This window comes from Sebastes umbrosus, chromosome 6 (genome assembly GCF_015220745.1).
Source record: "Sebastes umbrosus isolate fSebUmb1 chromosome 6, fSebUmb1.pri, whole genome shotgun sequence".
NCBI classification, from domain to species: domain Eukaryota; kingdom Metazoa; phylum Chordata; class Actinopteri; order Perciformes; family Sebastidae; genus Sebastes; species Sebastes umbrosus.
The window spans coordinates 13,749,591-13,767,402 of NC_051274.1; the positions used below are offsets into that span (position 1 = coordinate 13,749,591).

Here is a 17,812-nt window from a genome sequence, read left to right on the forward strand (position 1 = left end):
AGTGCGTAGTGACGTCAGTAGAGGCGACGTAAATGCCTCGAAGAAGAAGATGACCGGGTGTAAACATGGCGTCTGCCTTGGACGATGATGAGATCCTCAACGATGACTATTATTCCCTGCTTAATGTCAGACGAGAGGTACAATAAGAAGCTGTGATGACACTAGATGTGTGTGCGGTTGCATGTGCTAGTCACTCTATGAACTCACTCTGGCTGATGTGTAGTAGTTATAAGTATAATGACATGTGAAGTGAGCTAGGTAGCTAGCTTGTGACCCTCGACATTGATTTGTGTGCTTTGACTCCTCTGCCTGAGACTTTACCTGACACACAACAGGTGCGGTTATGACTTTACCCACAGTGGTTGTCAAGGTGATGAAGTCAGGTAAAGAGTCGTGTGTTACTGTGGTAGTCTGGAAGCTAATGACAACACACTGACAGGTATTTATAGTTTATCTCAGTAAGCTATCTAAGTGAGCTAATGCTACAACTTCAAGGTTTCATTATGAAACATGTACACTTGATCAGATTAGATAGGTTATGTCATGTCTGGTGGATCTTAGACACTTTAGATACTGTGTTTTATAAAGTGAGAGAACAGCATGTTCATATTGCAAGTCGTTGTACAACACAGACATAACAGGTGGCACATGGGACATGCTGTTCCAGAGCGACTCTATGTGCTGTACTTTTTAAAAGTGCATATGTTTGCTTATTTTTCAAGCATAGCAAAGTAGAATATAGAAGAAAAAATAAAGTTAACATAACATACTTTTATTCAAGAATAAATTATAAAATGTTAACTCATCCCATTGTATGTTGTGCAGTAAAATGTCAGTAATTTAAATAATTTAATCAACAATAAAGTACATAGCATGAGTAAGAATACAGAAGAAAAAAAAAGTTAACACTTTTATTCAAGAATAAATTATAAAATGTTAACTCATCCCATTGTATGTTGTGTAGTAAAATGTCAGTAACTAAAATAATTAAATTAACAATAAAGTACATAGCATGAATGAGAATATAGAAGAAAAAAAAGTTAACATAACATACTTTTATTCAAGAGTAAATTAGAAAACGTTAACTCAGCCCATTGTATGTTGTGCAGTAAAATGTCAGTAACTAAAATAATTAAATTAACAATAAAGTACATAGCATGAATGAGAATATAGAAGAAAAAAAGTTAACATAACATACTTTTATTCAAGAGTAAATTAGAAAACGTTAACTCAGCCCATTGTATGTTGTGCAGTAAAATGTCAGTAACTAAAATAATTAAATTAACAATAAAGTACATAGCATGAATGAGAATATAGAAGAAAAAAAGTTAACATAACATACTTTTATTCAAGAACAAATTAGAAAATGTTAACTCATCCCATTGTATGTTGTGCAGTAAAATGTCAGTAATTAAAATAATTAAATTAACAGTAGAGTACATAGCATGAATGTGAATACGTACTCTTAACTATGATGATTGGGGCAATACCTTTTGTACTACAGTCTTTCTCACAACAATATAATTATAACCTGAATTTAAGCAGTAGGTTTCTGTTCACTGTTTCGTCATAAGTCATCTGAACCCTGCATGGCTTCACAGCACGGTTGTCAGACTTTATGAAGTTCAATAAGTGTCGGATGTTCAGTAAATTAATTTGGAAGTAGGGGAGTTCGGCTCTAGCGGCATCCTGCCGTGTGTTTTGTACATCAAGTTTCCCCAAAAGTTTCACATTTTCTCTCTTTCAATGTCGTGCTTCAGGCAACACAGGATGAGCTGAAGGCGGCATACAGGCGGTTATGCATGCTGTATCACCCAGACAAACACCGGGACCCTGAACTAAAGCGTCAAGCAGAACAGCTTTTTAACCTTGTACATGAAGCCTATGAAGGTAAGAAAGGCTTTGATTACATCATGTAGTCAACTCCCTTTTTAGCGACATATGAAGCTGATGTTGACTGGAATGTGTCTATGTAAACAAACTATTCTGATGGTTAATATTATCCATGTCTTTCCAGTGCTTCGTGACCCACAGGCACGAGCCATCTATGATATCTATGGCAAGAGAGGACTCGATGTTGAAGGATGGGAGGTAAGTCCATGAGTGACCGTAGTGGTCAGTAATCCCTAAACAAGCCAATGCATGCAGTTAGAAACAATAGCCATTGTGTTGATTGACAGTCCATTATTTATTAAGCCCAAAACAAAACATACAATGAAGCACCTCTGAGGCGTAATACAGGCAGGAGACTTGTTGCCTCATGGGACCAGCTCAGTAGAGGGTCTGAATTTCACCAGCATGATTGTCGGACTCATACATAAACAATACTGTATATTGAATTCACTATTAATGTGATATGTGTATTGCTAGCCAAGAGTAAACATGGCCAAATGTCATGTGACAAAAACAAATCAAAACGTACAACTCTTCAACTACTCCAGTACACCATTTTCTTTATTCACCTCACCAAATGTTGTCGGCTATCTTGGCTTCATCAGCGTCGTGATGGTAGGATACGCTTTCTTAGCATCTCGCTCTCTTTAGAACGCTTTTAAGCCAGCTGTAGTTTGGATGGAACATTTATTTAGGTTTGGCACCTTCTTGTCAACTTTAGCGAATGCGTATAGTTTCAGCTAAATTTACATTTTGACCACGGGACTTTGGATCATGTTGTTTGTAAGACAGTATAACACATTTGATATAAAGTGTATACTTAATAGTCATTATGTTTTTAAAAATGCCTGTCCATTGTGGTTAAGAAATTGCATTTGTATTGCACCATTTGTGGTCCCCTTTTAAGGTCTTAACCTTAGAATAACTTACTCATGGAATAATACACAGTTAATCTTCAAGTATCAACTCACTGTACATAAGCATAATATTTTGGCATTGCAGTCTCACGGAGTGAAAACTGCATTACCACAAGACCTACTTGTCCTATATGACATCGCCTCATTTAATCTGCATGAAATAGTTTTTTGTTTTACTTCACCAGTGTTTACTAAAACAATAGATGCTTGACAGAACCAAATATGACACACAGAACATATATGAGCATATGTGAAGCAGCCAATCCCACTGTTTGCTTTGTATTCAAATCACAACCTTCTTACTCCAGGTGGTAGAGAGAAAAAGAACCCCTACGGAGATTCGAGAAGAGTACGAGCGTCTTCAGAAAGAGCGAGAGGAGAGAAGGCTTCAGCAACGGACCAACCCAAAGGTACGTTCAGCCTCACATTGAACTGAACTGAACATAAATAGTCATTAGGCATCTTGTGCATATTATATACTGTACATATACAGTATTGATTCCTGAACCTGTTATTTGCAGGGAACGATTAGTGTGGGCATCGATGCCACGGACCTTTTTGACCAGTATGAGGAGGACTACGAGGATATACCTGGAGGGGGAGTCCCACATGTGGAAATCAACAAGATGCACATATCACAATCCATAGAGGTAACGGGTTGCTCCAGATTCTACATAAGGTTTTTTTTAAGTGGCATTTCCTATGACATTTTTTGGCTTGAAAGAGTTGTAACCACAATTACATTTTGTAACAGTCGTTATGAAAGCTTTTGGAGCTGATTCTTATCAAGGGACGTGTTGTTTTCTGTGTTCCGCTGCAGGCTCCTCTCACCACAAAAGACACAGCCATTTTATCTGGCTCCTTGTCAACCCACAACGGAAATGGAGGTGGCACCATTAACTTGGCCTTGAGAAGAGTCACCTCAGCCAAGGGCTGGGGAGAGGTATGCTGCATTCTCACTGGGCACCACACACTTAGTTTGTAATATATACTATAAATGGCACACTTTCTTTCTGTCACTCCCGTCTGCCAGTGTGGTACACCATGGAGTAGGGCTGCACAATTAATTGAGATTTTTACCGAAATCGCAATTTTGCCTACTGCAATTTTCAAATCGCAGGATGAAGAGGAAATGGAAATATTTGTTAAAGGTGAAACGTGCGTCAAAATACCATTTGAAATTAAATATTGTTGTGCTGCTGAGATGTACTGACCTACCCATCATATTCTACAGACTTAAGAAAACATCTTTGTTTGGTACAGATCCCTGCAAATATCACACCAGAATCATTTTAATATGTTTTTTTTTCAATGAAAATGAGAATAATGATGTAAAAAAATATCATTCCCATCTAAATTGCAATATCAGTCAAAATGATCGCAATTATATATTTTTTCAAAATCGTGCAGCCCTAACATGGAGTGACATTTTAAGATGTTAAACGTGATCTGTTGTGTGTGTGTGTGTGTGTGTGTGTGTGTGTGTACACACAGGTAGAGCTTGGTGCTGGAGATACCCATGGACCTCTCTTAGGAATGAAGATTTTCCGAAACTTGACGCCTCGATGGTACGTGTTGAAATGGGAAAGAAATCTGTATTTCTTTTTTACTACAACATGAACAATTCAGTGATTTCTATTTTTTATTTTTTTTTGCCTCAGCTTCTTGACCGCTCAGTGCGGGCTCCAGTTTTCATCCCGAGGCGTGCGTCCCGGGTTTACCACGGTGCTGGCCCGTCACTTAGACAAGAACACCATGGGCTACCTGCAGTGGCGCTGGGGCACCCAGTCCTCTATGAACACCAGCATCGTCAGGGACACCAAGAGCAGCCATTTCACCTTCGCAATGCAGGTTTGCAGCCAGCAGTTATATTTAACTTTAATGTTAAAGCCGAAGACACCATCAAACGATCGCTTGTCAGGATTGTGCCAAAATGATCATTTACTGTTTTTCTGTCTCTGCAGCTTGGCATTCCTCATACTTTTGCGATGATGAGCTACCAATACAAGTTCCAGGATGATGACCAGACGAAGATTAAGGGCTCAGTAAAGTATGTTGTCAAAGTGCAATATACTCTACATAGTTAGTAGTTTTTGTGAAAGAACTGCCAGCTCAAATTCAAGTAAACTTTGACTGCCGATAGAGAGATAGTGACTGTGTCTTTATGTTACAGATCCGGTTTCTTTGGGACCGTGGTGGAGTACGGCGCAGAGAGGAAGATCAGTCGACACAGCGTCCTGGGGGCCACCGTCAGCGTGGGAGTGCCCCAAGGTGTCTCTCTTAAGATCAAGTAAGGGCTTCTCTGTTCTCCAGTTTCCTGTTTGATGCAGGTTCCAGAGGGTTTTCCTGGCAGCGCTGTTGCCATGGCACCCATAGGAATCAAGACGTGACATCATGCCAGCCAGTCCAGTGGATTTCCTACAAGTTGTGTGTGCGCTGGGGGGTGCATCTTTGAGGATGTAACCACAGGATTGGACCCCCTGAGATGCTAGTTGGTCCTGGGATATGAGTTTAATAGACTAAGCATGTACAGTATATCTCTTCTTAGTTTTGGACTCGGGCTGTTAAAGTTAACGTGATAGTAAACATAGCGAATTTGTTTTAACGCCACTAATTTCTTTAACGCATTAACGCAACTTGTAATTTTTAAATAACCTCATTTTTAAAATCCAACAGGCTGCCGACATTTCGGAGTTTGTAACGGGCTCAGTTTTAAAGCTAGATTGAAAATAGTGGCATCATATGAAAGTAGAAAACCTAAGGAATCCATTGGTACCAACCATGTCATAATTTGTCGCAAAGGGGACCAAATAATGCTCCAAACGTACGCACAATTTTGGCGAGGAAAAACTGCTATGGCTATTTTCAAAGAGGTCCCTGGACCTCTGACCACAAGATATGTGAATGAAAATGGGTTCTATGGGTACCCACGAGTCTCCCCTTTACAGACGTGCCCACTTTATGATAATCACATGCAGTTTTGGGGCAAGTCATAGTCAAGTCAGCACACTGACACACTGACAGCTGTTGTTGCCTGTTGGGCTGCAGTTTGCCATGTTATGATTTGAGCATATCTTTTATGCTAAATGCAGTACATGTGAGGGTTTCTGGACAATATTTGTCATTGCATATTTGCCCACTCCCATGTTGATAAGAGTATTAAATACTTGACAAATCTCCCTTTTAAGAAACATTTTGAACAGATAAATAAAAATGTGCGTTTAATTTGCAATTAATCGCGATTAACTATGGACAATCATGATTAATCGCAATTAAATATTTGAATCGATTGACAGCCCTATTTTGGGCATAACTTTTTTGGGACAATTTTTTTCAACATCTGAGGAACAATCAGCATACTCACTGTCCTGTCTAACCTAGAGTATGGCACATTATTTTCACTTTGTCATCTTTAGGCATATAACTGTATGTAGCTGAGAGAATGCGTATTATTTTTTAATTTGACCCTCTGCCATTTTCAGACAGAAATCCCCACAAATACATTACATGGAGTGACCGATTTAGCAGCCAGTTAGTGGCCATTCAGATATAAATAATGACACCAACTCTCTGTCTGCAGACTAAACAGAGCCAGCCAGACGTATTTCTTCCCCATCCACCTGACCGACCAACTCCTGCCAAGTGCTGTATTTTACGCCACAGTTGGACCACTGGTTTTCTACCTTGCCATCCAGCAGCTCATTATCCGACCCTACGTGCGGGCCCAGAAGGAAGAGTAAGAAACTTCAAGCTGGCCGTTTCATGCCAGAAATGTTATTGGAAATAGCACCGCATGTATTCTTATGGCCAGATTTTATGAGCTCATTTCATTTCTCCATTTATCTTTCAAACTCACCAGAGACTTGGAGAAGCAGCGGGAGAGCTCGGCCTCTAATATAGCCAAGAAGAAACAGGAGGCGGAGGCTGCTGTGAGTGTTTTACAGGCTTACAATGTGGCTACCAATCCTACATTGAGGTTATATGCATGACTTGTCATGAAATATTACAAGTCCCACACCAGTCGGACGAAGATGGGATTAGAAAAGATGCAGCAAAGTCTTAGTGAAATTCATTAGTATAAATCCATGTGATGCGAAATCTCATTGTTTGTGTCTTCCCTCCCTCTGTGTGCCTTTTCCGTCTCTAAAGGTCTTGCTCATGCAGGAGTCTGTGCGCAGGATTATTGAAAGTGAGGAGTCTAGAATGGGTAAGATCAGTAATATTTAAGGCATGAGCTTATCCTGGGAATAATGTTTTTTTAAGCAGGTTGTGAAACTGTTTGATTCTCTTACATTCTGAACCCACTCTAATACGTTTTAGGTGAAATTGGTTGATGCCTGGTTCAATGTTTCTAACTTCAAAGTGTAATTCCTAAAATACAGTACCGTTTTTTATGCCTCCACGCCGGCGACAGCCTTGGCCGGAAGCATTATGTTTTCGAGTTGTTTGTCCGAACTGATTCGATTTTGGTGGTTCAAAGGTCAAGGTCACTGTGACCTCACGTCCGTTCCATTCTCGTCATATCTTGGGAACGCCTTGAGGGAAATTCTTCAAATTTGGCACAAAGGATGTCAGGATTTCAAGGATGAACTAGGGATGCCACGGTGAGGAAATTTTCCCACCGCTTAATAAACCTGTGACAACACCGGTATTACATTTTACAAGAAAATGCTCAATATATGTGGAGCGCGCTCACTTTGGCCTTTAACGTTTGATGGCTGTGTGCCTGGCCTCTCCGGTTGAGCTTTCGCTACCGGGCCGCAGGTTTCCACCCGGCTGTGACCGCTCCGTGCTCCGCACAGCAAATGCCTCATTAATGGTAACGGTAAATGGACTTGCATTTATATAGCGCTCAAAGTGCTTCATTAACATCATGTTTCCCTCAAAGCATTGGGTCTAAATACGAAATATTGCTAAATAGGCGCCTTTGCTTTTCACTTTGACACCAAATCCTCCGCCACCGTCCTGTCTGTCAACTCGGCATGGGTGGTGCGGCAAGCCTAGGATGAACTGATTAGATTTTGATGGTCAAAGGTCAAGGTCACTGTGACCTCATGTCCGTCCCATTCTCGCGATATCTCAGGAACGCCTTGAGGGAACTTCTTCAAATGTGGCACAAACATCCATTTGGACTCAAGGATGAACTGATTAGATTTTGGGGGGTCAAAGGTCATTGTGACCTCACAAAACATGTTTTTAGCTCAAGGATTCATATGCTAATTATGACAATTTCACACAAATGTGTGAACTGGATAAAATGATGAAGTGATGACATTTTGGACAGACATGGATGTAAACTACAACTTGACTTGTTGGCGGAGGCACACAACCGCCCTGCCATAATTGTAGTCACTATATGAAACAAGAATAGTCCGTTTTAAATTTTCTGCCACAGTTCACACCTAAAAAAAAAGCTAAATTAAAGCATGCTAAACATGCTTTTAGTGATCTTCATGAGCAGTTCACTGACATCTAAAGGGACTGTACACCTGGCAAAGGCCAGACTAGTGTATGTGTGGGCCTATCCATTGTAGTATGAGGAGACTTACTTAGTGGAAAATGATAGTATCTAGTGTGATTTTGTGGAGAGCTTTTAAAATAGGGTTAACGTTGTTAATAAAGGAAATTGAGTTCAGTGGATTTTTTTAATGACCCTCCTGCTTTCGTTTCAACGAGTGATAATTGGCGCTTTTTAGTTTGCTTTTGATAAGTACACTAACAAAAAGCTCTCCGCAGACAGTATCATTTTCACCTTGGGGAGTTTGGTGAGTGATAATTGGCTTATGACACCTGTCACTGTAGAGGTTGCTTTAATTTTAGTAGCATCAGAGGTCCTCTAGACTTTGCACTTGTAAAGTACTGTTAATAGCACTGTGTGTGTGTGTGTGTGTCCGTGTATAATGACAGACACACGGCTCCTCTTCATTATTCAATGGACCACTCTCTATGAAATGGCTATGGTATTTTTTATGCAGCTTGCAATTAAAATTAATTTTGCTGTCTTTTTGTTATATACTTGCAAAACAACAAAGTCTCAAAAATGACACGGGTTCTGTTATTAAATATGTGGCTCAAATTGCTGGCATGCAAGATTCAAATAATTCTAGAGTGGAAGTGGGGATGTACGCTGGACTTTTAATGTTAATTCATTCAAAAATCTGCATCTATTTTGTCTGCCATCCTTAAATATCTGCCATCCTTAAATATCTACTCTTAAAGGAGATATATTATGCTTTTATGCTTTACAAAGCCCAAAGTTCACGCCAACGGAACTTACTCTCCCCCACAGAAACACTGCTCCATGAGATGCCTGAAACGCCTTGATTCAAGTCCCGCCTTTTCTTCCGTAACATGGTGATGTCACCAAGTAACACATTTGCATAATACCTGCCTAGCGGCAAGTTTGACATGCTCTCAAAACAAAGCAAGTTAGAGTGGAGCTGGAGCGGAGTCCACCAATCACAACAGTGGGCCAGCTGACCAATCAGCAGACTGGGCTTTTCAGGAGGGGTTGGGGGGGGCAGGAGCTCAGACAGAGGGTGAAAAGAGGTGCTGCAGTACAGCGTTTCTTTGAACATTAAAGCATGTAAACATGTTCTTGTAGAAACCTAAAATACAAACCTGAAAATGAGCATTATAGGTCCTCTTTAAATCAAACTAAGTAGGCCATTTTGGTGGTTGACCTTTTGAAACGCATTAATACATTTCCATTTCCAGTTGATTCACACTATCCCTGTTGCTGCTTCATCTAACCAGGTCTCATCATCCTCAACGCCTGGTACGGCAAGTTTGTGACAGACAACAGTAGGAAACACGAGAGGGCAAAGGTCATCGATGTGACCGTGCCACTGCAGTGTCTGGTGAAGGACTCTAAACTCATCCTCACTGAGGCCACAAAGGTAAGTACAGTAATCCAGTGCAAGATTTCCATTTTATTGCAGTGTTACAAACTGATGTCCTCAACTTGCTGTATGAGGATTCAGTCTGCTGCTGCTGCTGCTGCTGGTGCATGACCTTGTGTTGTCTCTCCAGTCAGGACTCCCTGGTTTCTATGACCCCTGTGTGGGGGAGGAGAAGAGCCTGAAGGTGCTGTATCAGTTCCGCGGAGTCATGCATCAAGTCCTGTCAGGAGACAACGAACCACTCAGGATACCAAAGCAATGTAAGTCCAATGTATTACACAGCACAGTGACTCTACCTCATATGGGGATTGTGTCATCGTTTTGCCCCCATTCATGTAATATTTAGCTCCTTTATGATTTGGCAGATCATATATACTATCTTGAACTGTCTAACCCCGTCACTGTTTTCAGATCTTACTGACAGCAGAGGGGGGATTTACTTGAACCCTAAGCCTTTGTAGACGTGTGTGATGCAACACATTTCAGAATATTGTATCTCAACTCCAGAGAATGTTTTTCCTAAAAATCCACTGAGCTAAGTTACCTGCCAGCGGCGTTATTTCTGACTCCTCTGCTCTCGTTTTCCACCGTGCAGCTCACAGGATCGACGCAGACACATAGGAGCTCCTCTCCGCCGACCAAAAAGACTCACCTCTCAGCTGCTTGACAGAAGACGGATAAACCTGTTTTAGATACGACACGGATCAAAGTCCTCGTTACTCAGAGATCGTGCATTTACCCTTTTTGTCTTTATATTCATTTAAATACGCAGAGCGGAGTGAAAGCATCACAGACTGGATTGATCGTGATTCAGGATGCATGGACAGGGTTGTGTGGCCTGCTTGAAATTCTAATGTGTGACACCAAAATCGGTGGCTACCATCTTATCGAGCCTCGTTGGTATCCATTTATTTTCGGTGAAGCTTGTAATTTATGATTGAGTTCTATGTACTGGATTGTACACAAACTGCAGTGCCTATGTGATTTGAAGACATGAATGCACCTCTGTTTATTTGCCATATTATTAAAATCAGTCTCTCTCATGTTGCTTAACCATTTTGGTATTTTTCAAAAAAAAAAAAAAAATTGTGGGTTTCTTTTTTGTATATATTTCATAAAATGAAATGTTTTTGATTATTTTAGTTTCACCCAAATAATTGAAGCATTGCTGATTCGTCCGTTTGCTCAGGAAAACTACTGAAATTATGTGAATGTGTGACTTTGAATAATAATATGAATGTGAAAGGTGAAACGGCACAGCTTCAAATGTAGTTCAGCATGGAAATACTACATAGAAAATGTTGTGTTTGGATAGAGTTTGGAGAGAGAGTTTATCGCTGACATTTTAAAATTACGCAACATGGTTCAACATGTTTGTTTTACTGTCGGTCTTCTCCCTATGATCCCTTGTTTGCCAGTGTGTGTGCCATAAATAGAAAAGGGAGGATTAACTGAAACCACTACAGGACCAAAGATTGCCTTACTCCCTTTAGAAAATGCTACCGTGCCTTTTCACAAGCAGATCATGCAAAGAGGGCCGACATATTGACCAAATGCTTCCTGAAACCCAAAACAACATCTCTACAATCATTCTTCTGTTGAAAGCAAATTGAGTTTGACGAGTTTTTCATCAGGCCAATCTATTTTTTATTATCAGTATTTTCTCCGGGATAACTGAACGTTATGGTTTGGTGATCAATATAATTAAAAAGTATTGTTTTTAAAGACAATATGGATCGGGGTACAATACATTTGCCTCACCGGAAGAGTAGTTTTCACAGTAATGACAACATGACAGTATTGTAACAGTAGTGGAAAGATTTCATCAAGAAATAACTGCTCCACTGTTTACCATGTCCCCCTATACTGCAATAACTCAACAAGAAAATGGAGTTTTAAATTCCACCTCTGTGAGAATTTTGGCCTATTGTGTTTTTAATGTGGTTAAATCACACAGGCTGAATCCAGATATGTGAAATAATATAAATGTTTTTGTTTTTAATCTGTTTAATTTTATTCAAAAAGCGAAATCTCAACAACGTACGTAACGGTATTGTAGCATTTTGAAAAGTATCTGACATGATACTGCAGAGTAGCAGCAAGTTAGTATGTTCATTTTACAAAATAGTACAATACCGTATTGATTAAAGTCACACATGAACCCTGAACATGTGAACTCACGCCAGTAACTCAGTAAACTCCAGAGAGAACATTGTGATAAACTCCTCAAATTTACAATAACTGCATTTGTGATACATGACTTGAAATTGTGAGTGTTCACATTGTTTTTCTTAATCAAATTAATCTATTTTTATCAGTTTCTTATCCTGGAGAGAGACATCTCTCTGCTCCTTGACTTGATCGGTTAAAGACACGTTATTTATTCAACTTATCTCAGTCATTGTTTTGTTTGTGTCAGTTCCTCCATGTTTATTATTTATAAGTTAATCAATTGCACCCTTTGTCAGATCATTATATGTGTTTAAAGTTTCACAGGACAACTGGAATCCACCAATCAATTATCAAACCAATTAATTTAAACAGTCTTATTTGGAGACTATTGATCAGGAACACATGATTATTTAACAGCAAGACAGATTTCAACAATAAGCTGTGTGCCCCCTTTTTAACAATTAATACAAATCAATATTTGACCCTCTCAGCTGCTGATATGTCACTGAGGAAATGCATTTCAAAATTATATTTCTTCTTTTGGTGGTTAGCTCCGCCCACGCTTCTTAAATCCAGCCCGGACGGCCCGGTGTTAATAACGAGCGCACCATTGATCCACTGACAGGAGTAAGGGAAGCAAAAGTGCTATTTCTTTAACAGGAGGAGTGGAGACAGTGTCAGTGCCAGACTATATGCATCTGTGGATTACAACAATATTGCACTCAGCGAAATAAAAAAGAAAATAGAATTAACTAGAAATAGAAAAAAAAATGCAGAGGTTTTATTTGTCATACAAATAAATGTGTAGTGAAATGCAAGATGGCATAGCCTAAGTAGGCCATTTATTTATTTATTTATGTAGCTTTTTATTTATTTTGATTAAGTCAATTATTTTTTGTATATTACAAGTTTTCTGAAATGTTATGTTTAAATATACAAAAGAGGCATTATTATCTAACGATAGATCTTTGTGAATTTAGGAGAAATCTACAGACACAATAGAAAAGTGTATAATAAACCCCTGAATGTGTATTTTGGATGTTTTCTCTCCACTAGTCTGAAAGCAGACTTCTGTTATAGAAGCCAAATAGCCCCAAATTTCAAAATTTACCTGTGCATGAAAAAAACAATATTTTTGTCTGTAGTGTCTTGCCTTAAAATGTACATAATGTCATATTGTATGTAACTATAGTAGTGTGCATATCATCATGTCGTGTTTTTTATACCCACCCCCCACAGGAAAAAAATACATTTTTTTCAAAACAAATAAAGAACAAATTTAAAACATAAATAAATAAAAAAGAATAAATATAAAAGTAAAACGAACAGTAGAATTACTACATAAACCACAGCATGGACACCACCTGGATGATTATCTGTAAAGGCTAGACTTTCAAATGGGGAGAAGTCCCACTTTCATTTTCAACAAAAGCAAATTAATAAATATACAGAGAGCAATAAAACCAGCTCCGAAAATCATTGTTTTACTTTTTTATTTATTTATTTTAAAAAAAAAAAAAAAAAATGTTGACCTACACTTTGTGTTAAATGTTTTTGTCTGATCAATAGTAGTGAGGCTAAACTTGTAGATTATATTATTATGTGATCAGTGGGGGGGCATTGCTGGAAGCACATAATCCAGAGTTTTAGTTTCTCTGTGTCCTTTTTTAAGGGTTTGTCAGTTCTTCCCTGTTCCTCTGGAGGTCCTGAGGAGGAGAAGTTAGCGGCTATAGCTCGCTCTCTGTCTCGAGTGTCCTGGGTGTCAATAACGAGCGCTCCCTTCGTCAGCTGATAGGAATAGTAGCCTAGAATGTCTTCTGGGAATAAGTATGAGACATATGAAGACGCGTTAACCGAAAGTGACTTTTCATTTCAGAGAACTTAGTAGTCATTTACTAAGTTAAAGATTATAGGAAACACTGCAGCTGTTTTTACCTCACTTTATACCAAGTGTCTTAATCTCGATCCGCACTTCCGTGTTGTGTGTTATCGGATATATAAACAACTGTGGCCATAATCGTGGTATTGTAGCTCTATAAGCTGCTACAGACAGGTGAGTCTTCATGGGTGCAACTCACAGCTCTGGTTCAGCCTCAAGTCGGGATGTGTCTTCAGCTGCAGGACCACTGGGATCACTGGGAGATGTAAGTGTTCACTTTATTCATCTCAATGCAGAGTAACTGATGAAAGAGCTTCACATGACTGCAGCCTGTAGAGATAAGTTAAGTAGCCCAGCTGTTAAACAAGTGTGGACAACAAAGAATTCACTTAAAGGTCCCATATGGTGCTCATTTTCAGGTTCATATTTGTATTTTGTGTTTCTACTAGAACATGTTTACAGGCTTTAATGTTAAAAAAAACGACATTTTCCTCATACTGTCAGCCTGAATATGCCTGAATTCACCCTCTGTCTCCGTTTTAGCGCATTTTGAAGGAATTGCAACAGAATTGCGTTGCTAGGCAACAGCTTGGGTCCATGTGTACTTCCTGTCAGCTGATGACATTCACATACACTGCAACCAGGATAGACTGGGACACATTTAGAATGTTTATGTTTAAAACTGTGTCATGGGTCTACATATTGTATATTCGTGACATCACGAACGGGCAGAAATCCTGATGGCTTGTTTCAAATGCAGAGTTTCTGAATATGGGCTGTGTGTATTTCCCTGAGGACTTAAGCCTTCTTTATAATAAAAAAAAACATGAAAATCTCACTTTTTTATAATATGGGACCTATAATGCGAAGCTCAACTCTTTTTGTGTCTGTGATGCTATTTTATGTAATTTTTAATCAATCATTCAATGAAAGTCCTCAAACTTTCTCATTTATTTGCTGGTTCAATGATGGTAGTTGATGATAGTCGATGGTAGTCATTTTAAGTGAATTGAATGAATCCACTTATGCTGTGTGTGTGTGTGTATGCGTGTATATATGTATGTGTATGTGCGTATGTACATATGTGTATATACGCATGCATAGGCATTGTGTGTGTCAGCAGTCATTTTTAAATAACTGTTCTTCTTTTAAACTCAGCTTAGCCTATTTAAACTATAGCAAAATGGTTTATTTTATTTACTGCTGCTCGCTGTCCATTTGTATTGACCCAAGTATGTTGATCTGCCTCTGACATAACACCTTACCTGCAAGTTTTTAAGCTGTGTGTATGGACTGGGTAAAGCTGCAAAATGAAATGCCCTTCTTGAGATAAATAAAGCTGTCCTGTGTCCTTTTTGTTCTTTGTCAGTCCTTCCCTATTCCTCTGGAGATCCTGGAGGAGATCTTCCTGAATCTTCCTCCCCATCAGGTGGTTCTTGTTTGCCGGTTAGTGTGCCATCCATGGAAAGAAGTGGCTGACAGCGAGTCTCTGTGGAGGCACAGATGCAGAAGAGAAAGATATCGCCTCCGCGATGCTTCCAAAATACCCACAGACTGGAGGTTGTTTTACTTCTTGTGCAAGAAGAGAAGAAATCTCCTCAAGAATCCAAGAGGAGAACGTAAGAAGCCATAGAACTAACTTTACTCAACATGTTGTGGTGTTAAAGGGGCTAGATGTAAGAATCAGAAAATTGCTTGTTAACAGTGACACCTGTGGCCGTTAAGTCAACGACTGTTAGTAAAAATGTTCATATGTGTAAAAACGTACATATAGTCCCTTTTAAGGCCTGAAATACAGTTTGCACTACAACATGATTTCTCTCACAACCCTCTTCTTTGTTTTTACAGAAGACCTGAGCGGCTGGCAGATTTTGGAGAGTGGTGGTGATGGATGGGCAGTACACGATCTTAGAGTGCCGCATCCAAATGAGACAGTTCAGAGAAACTTTGTGACGTCTTACGGGTGAGTATTCACCAGCAGTTTTCCAGAACATTTTGCAATTTTATGATATGATACATTTCTGTTATGTAGCCGCTAAAACATCTTCTGTTTTCTGCAGAATGTGCAAGAAGTCGCAGTTGATTGATTTGGAGAAAGAAGGTTACAACCCATCGTTTATGGATCACTTCCAGCCAGACATCAAAATATCTGATTGGTGAGAAAAAATACACATGAAGTACTTTCACTGATTCTTGTTGATAAAAGGATAATTCCAATTTAATATATTATTATTGGCCATCATTTCTTTGTGGTTTCACATTGAAACCACAAAGGTAATTACTGAGATTAGTAATTGTAGCAACATCGTTAAAAATAAGCCAGATGCGATACGATACGTATCATGATACAGGGGAAACGATTCAATATATTGCGATATATTGTGATACTGTAAGCAAGGCGATATATTGCGATTATTTAAATCTAATTTTAGGAAAACTGTCATCATAAAGAACACACCACCATATGTATAAAATCTGAGTAAAAAAAACTTTTTTATGCAATCAGAACAGTGGGATCTGCATTTATCACAGTCTTTGTAACATCCAACATCATAGCACTACTTTGAGAGGGCACATACACTGAGAGGGTGCATCTCTTTGCAAATGAAATTAAGTATTGTCTGAGTTAATCTCTACATGTAAATGATTAATTAAGTAAGGGATAATGTACAGTGAGCTGGTCATTGTTGTGAAATAAACCTTGAAGTGAAGAGCCTTGACCTGCTAGCTGTACGTTACCCTGCTTATTACATGGCTATGTACTTAATAAATCAATAATTTGACACAAGAACGGTACGCCAGAGTCCGACATCAGAACTGCGTCCATAGCAACGGTCTGTTATACATAGCAACGGTCTACTATAAAGAAATAACAGACCATAGAACGCCGTAATTGACCAATCAGAATCGAGTATTCAACAAAACCATGCAATAAAAATTGATACAGGGTTTTCGAGAATCTATACGGTATCACAAAATATAATATCGCAATATTTTTAAAGATTTGTTTTCAAATTGACTGATCAAAATTTATCTAAAACATTCCACATTCAATTCTCTGTATGACAAAATGAAATCACTGAAAGACTAAGCATCAGTGTGTACTGTACATGATTATGTGTGTTACACCAGGTATTCACCAAGATCAGATTGTGGCAGTAAATACGTGATCTGTGTAGAGCTGATGAATCAGAGAAAGCAGCCTGTCCAGACGTTCGCTCCTGAGACTGTTCACTTTGAGCAGTGGAATGAAGAGAGATGGAATCAGGTATGAACAGAGCAAGAGTGGTTTATTATTATGATGATGTTCAGAGGAGGTACAAAGCTCAAAGACAACTCTAGACTTCCTGATGTGTGTTTTCTCAGATGACCCATGTATTCCATAACTACGGACCAGGAGTGAGATACATCTGTTTTATCCACGGAGGAAGGGACTCTCTGTTCTGGGCAGGATGGTATGGAATTCGCCTTACCGACAGCTGTGTGGAGATATGTCCAGCGATGGACACATAGCTCTTTGGGATTCATCCTGCTTCCTGCCTTTTCCTGAAATTGCACCTCTTAGTTGCCTTATATAATATGCAATAATTTGACATGTAACAAGAATGTTTCTGTGTCTGCTGTTGCATGACAATCGATCAGCCGTACTGCAAAACAGCCTAGCTGATGTTTCACTAACAAAGACCACGCCGATAAGGGTTTGGGTTTGGAATAGTTTATCACATATTGAAGATGGAGGGGAGCAATGATGATATAGGAGGAATGGGTTAAGAAGGAGGATGAGGGATAAAGGGATGAGGGGATAAGGGTTGAGGGATTAGGGGATGAGGGTCAAGGGATGAAGGAATGAAGGGTGAGGGATGGGGGTTGAGAGATTAGGGGATGAGGAGATGAGGGTCGAGGGATGAAGGGATGGGGTTGAGAGATTAGAGAATGAGGGTTGAGGGATTAGGGGATGAGGGTCGGGTGATTAGGGGATGAGGGATGATGGGTGAAAGGATGAAGGGGATGAAGGTTGAAGCATGAAGGAATTGGGGTTAGGGATGAGG

The 17,812-nt window shown here is 39.4% G+C and overlaps 2 protein-coding genes across 3 annotated transcripts; both read left to right on the forward strand.

Annotated features, from left to right (window-relative positions):
- On the forward strand, positions 1 to 10,755 carry dnajc11a (DnaJ (Hsp40) homolog, subfamily C, member 11a). Its single transcript, XM_037773319.1, has 16 exons — positions 1 to 137; positions 1,761 to 1,890; positions 2,018 to 2,091; positions 3,119 to 3,220; positions 3,332 to 3,460; positions 3,631 to 3,753; positions 4,305 to 4,378; positions 4,472 to 4,661; positions 4,775 to 4,860; positions 4,984 to 5,100; positions 6,391 to 6,546; positions 6,670 to 6,739; positions 6,960 to 7,017; positions 9,567 to 9,709; positions 9,843 to 9,972; positions 10,308 to 10,755. The coding sequence occupies exons 1-16, from the start codon at positions 66 to 68 to the stop codon at positions 10,331 to 10,333; spliced, it is 1,680 nt and encodes a 559-aa protein (XP_037629247.1). The 5' UTR covers positions 1 to 65; the 3' UTR covers positions 10,334 to 10,755.
- A 151-nt stretch (positions 10,756 to 10,906) lies between these two features.
- On the forward strand, positions 10,907 to 17,586 carry LOC119490107 (F-box only protein 44-like). 2 transcript variants are annotated; one of them, XM_037773320.1, is made up of 6 exons: positions 10,907 to 14,028; positions 15,133 to 15,382; positions 15,612 to 15,726; positions 15,824 to 15,919; positions 16,896 to 17,031; positions 17,130 to 17,586. In XM_037773320.1, the coding sequence occupies exons 1-6, from the start codon at positions 13,948 to 13,950 to the stop codon at positions 17,274 to 17,276; spliced, it is 825 nt and encodes a 274-aa protein (XP_037629248.1). In that variant the 5' UTR covers positions 10,907 to 13,947; the 3' UTR covers positions 17,277 to 17,586. The 2 variants fall into 2 exon arrangements, with proteins under 2 accessions (XP_037629248.1, XP_037629249.1); XM_037773321.1 differs by having other exon boundaries at positions 17,106 to 17,247.
- Positions 17,587 to 17,812: the final 226 nt, after the last annotated feature.

Coding starts and splice junctions, on each gene's coding strand:
- dnajc11a (XM_037773319.1), top strand. CDS start 66: ATGGCGTCTGCCTTGGACGATGATGAGATCCTCAACGATGACTATTAT. Junction 5,101..6,390: donor GGTGTCTCTCTTAAGATCAA/GTAAGGGCTTCT, acceptor CTCTGTCTGCAG/ACTAAACAGAGCCAGCCAGA. Junction 9,710..9,842: donor TCCTCACTGAGGCCACAAAG/GTAAGTACAGTA, acceptor TTGTCTCTCCAG/TCAGGACTCCCTGGTTTCTA.
- LOC119490107 (XM_037773320.1), top strand. CDS start 13,948: ATGGGTGCAACTCACAGCTCTGGTTCAGCCTCAAGTCGGGATGTGTCT. Junction 14,029..15,132: donor CACTGGGATCACTGGGAGAT/GTAAGTGTTCAC, acceptor GTTCTTTGTCAG/TCCTTCCCTATTCCTCTGGA. Junction 15,920..16,895: donor GACATCAAAATATCTGATTG/GTGAGAAAAAAT, acceptor GTGTTACACCAG/GTATTCACCAAGATCAGATT.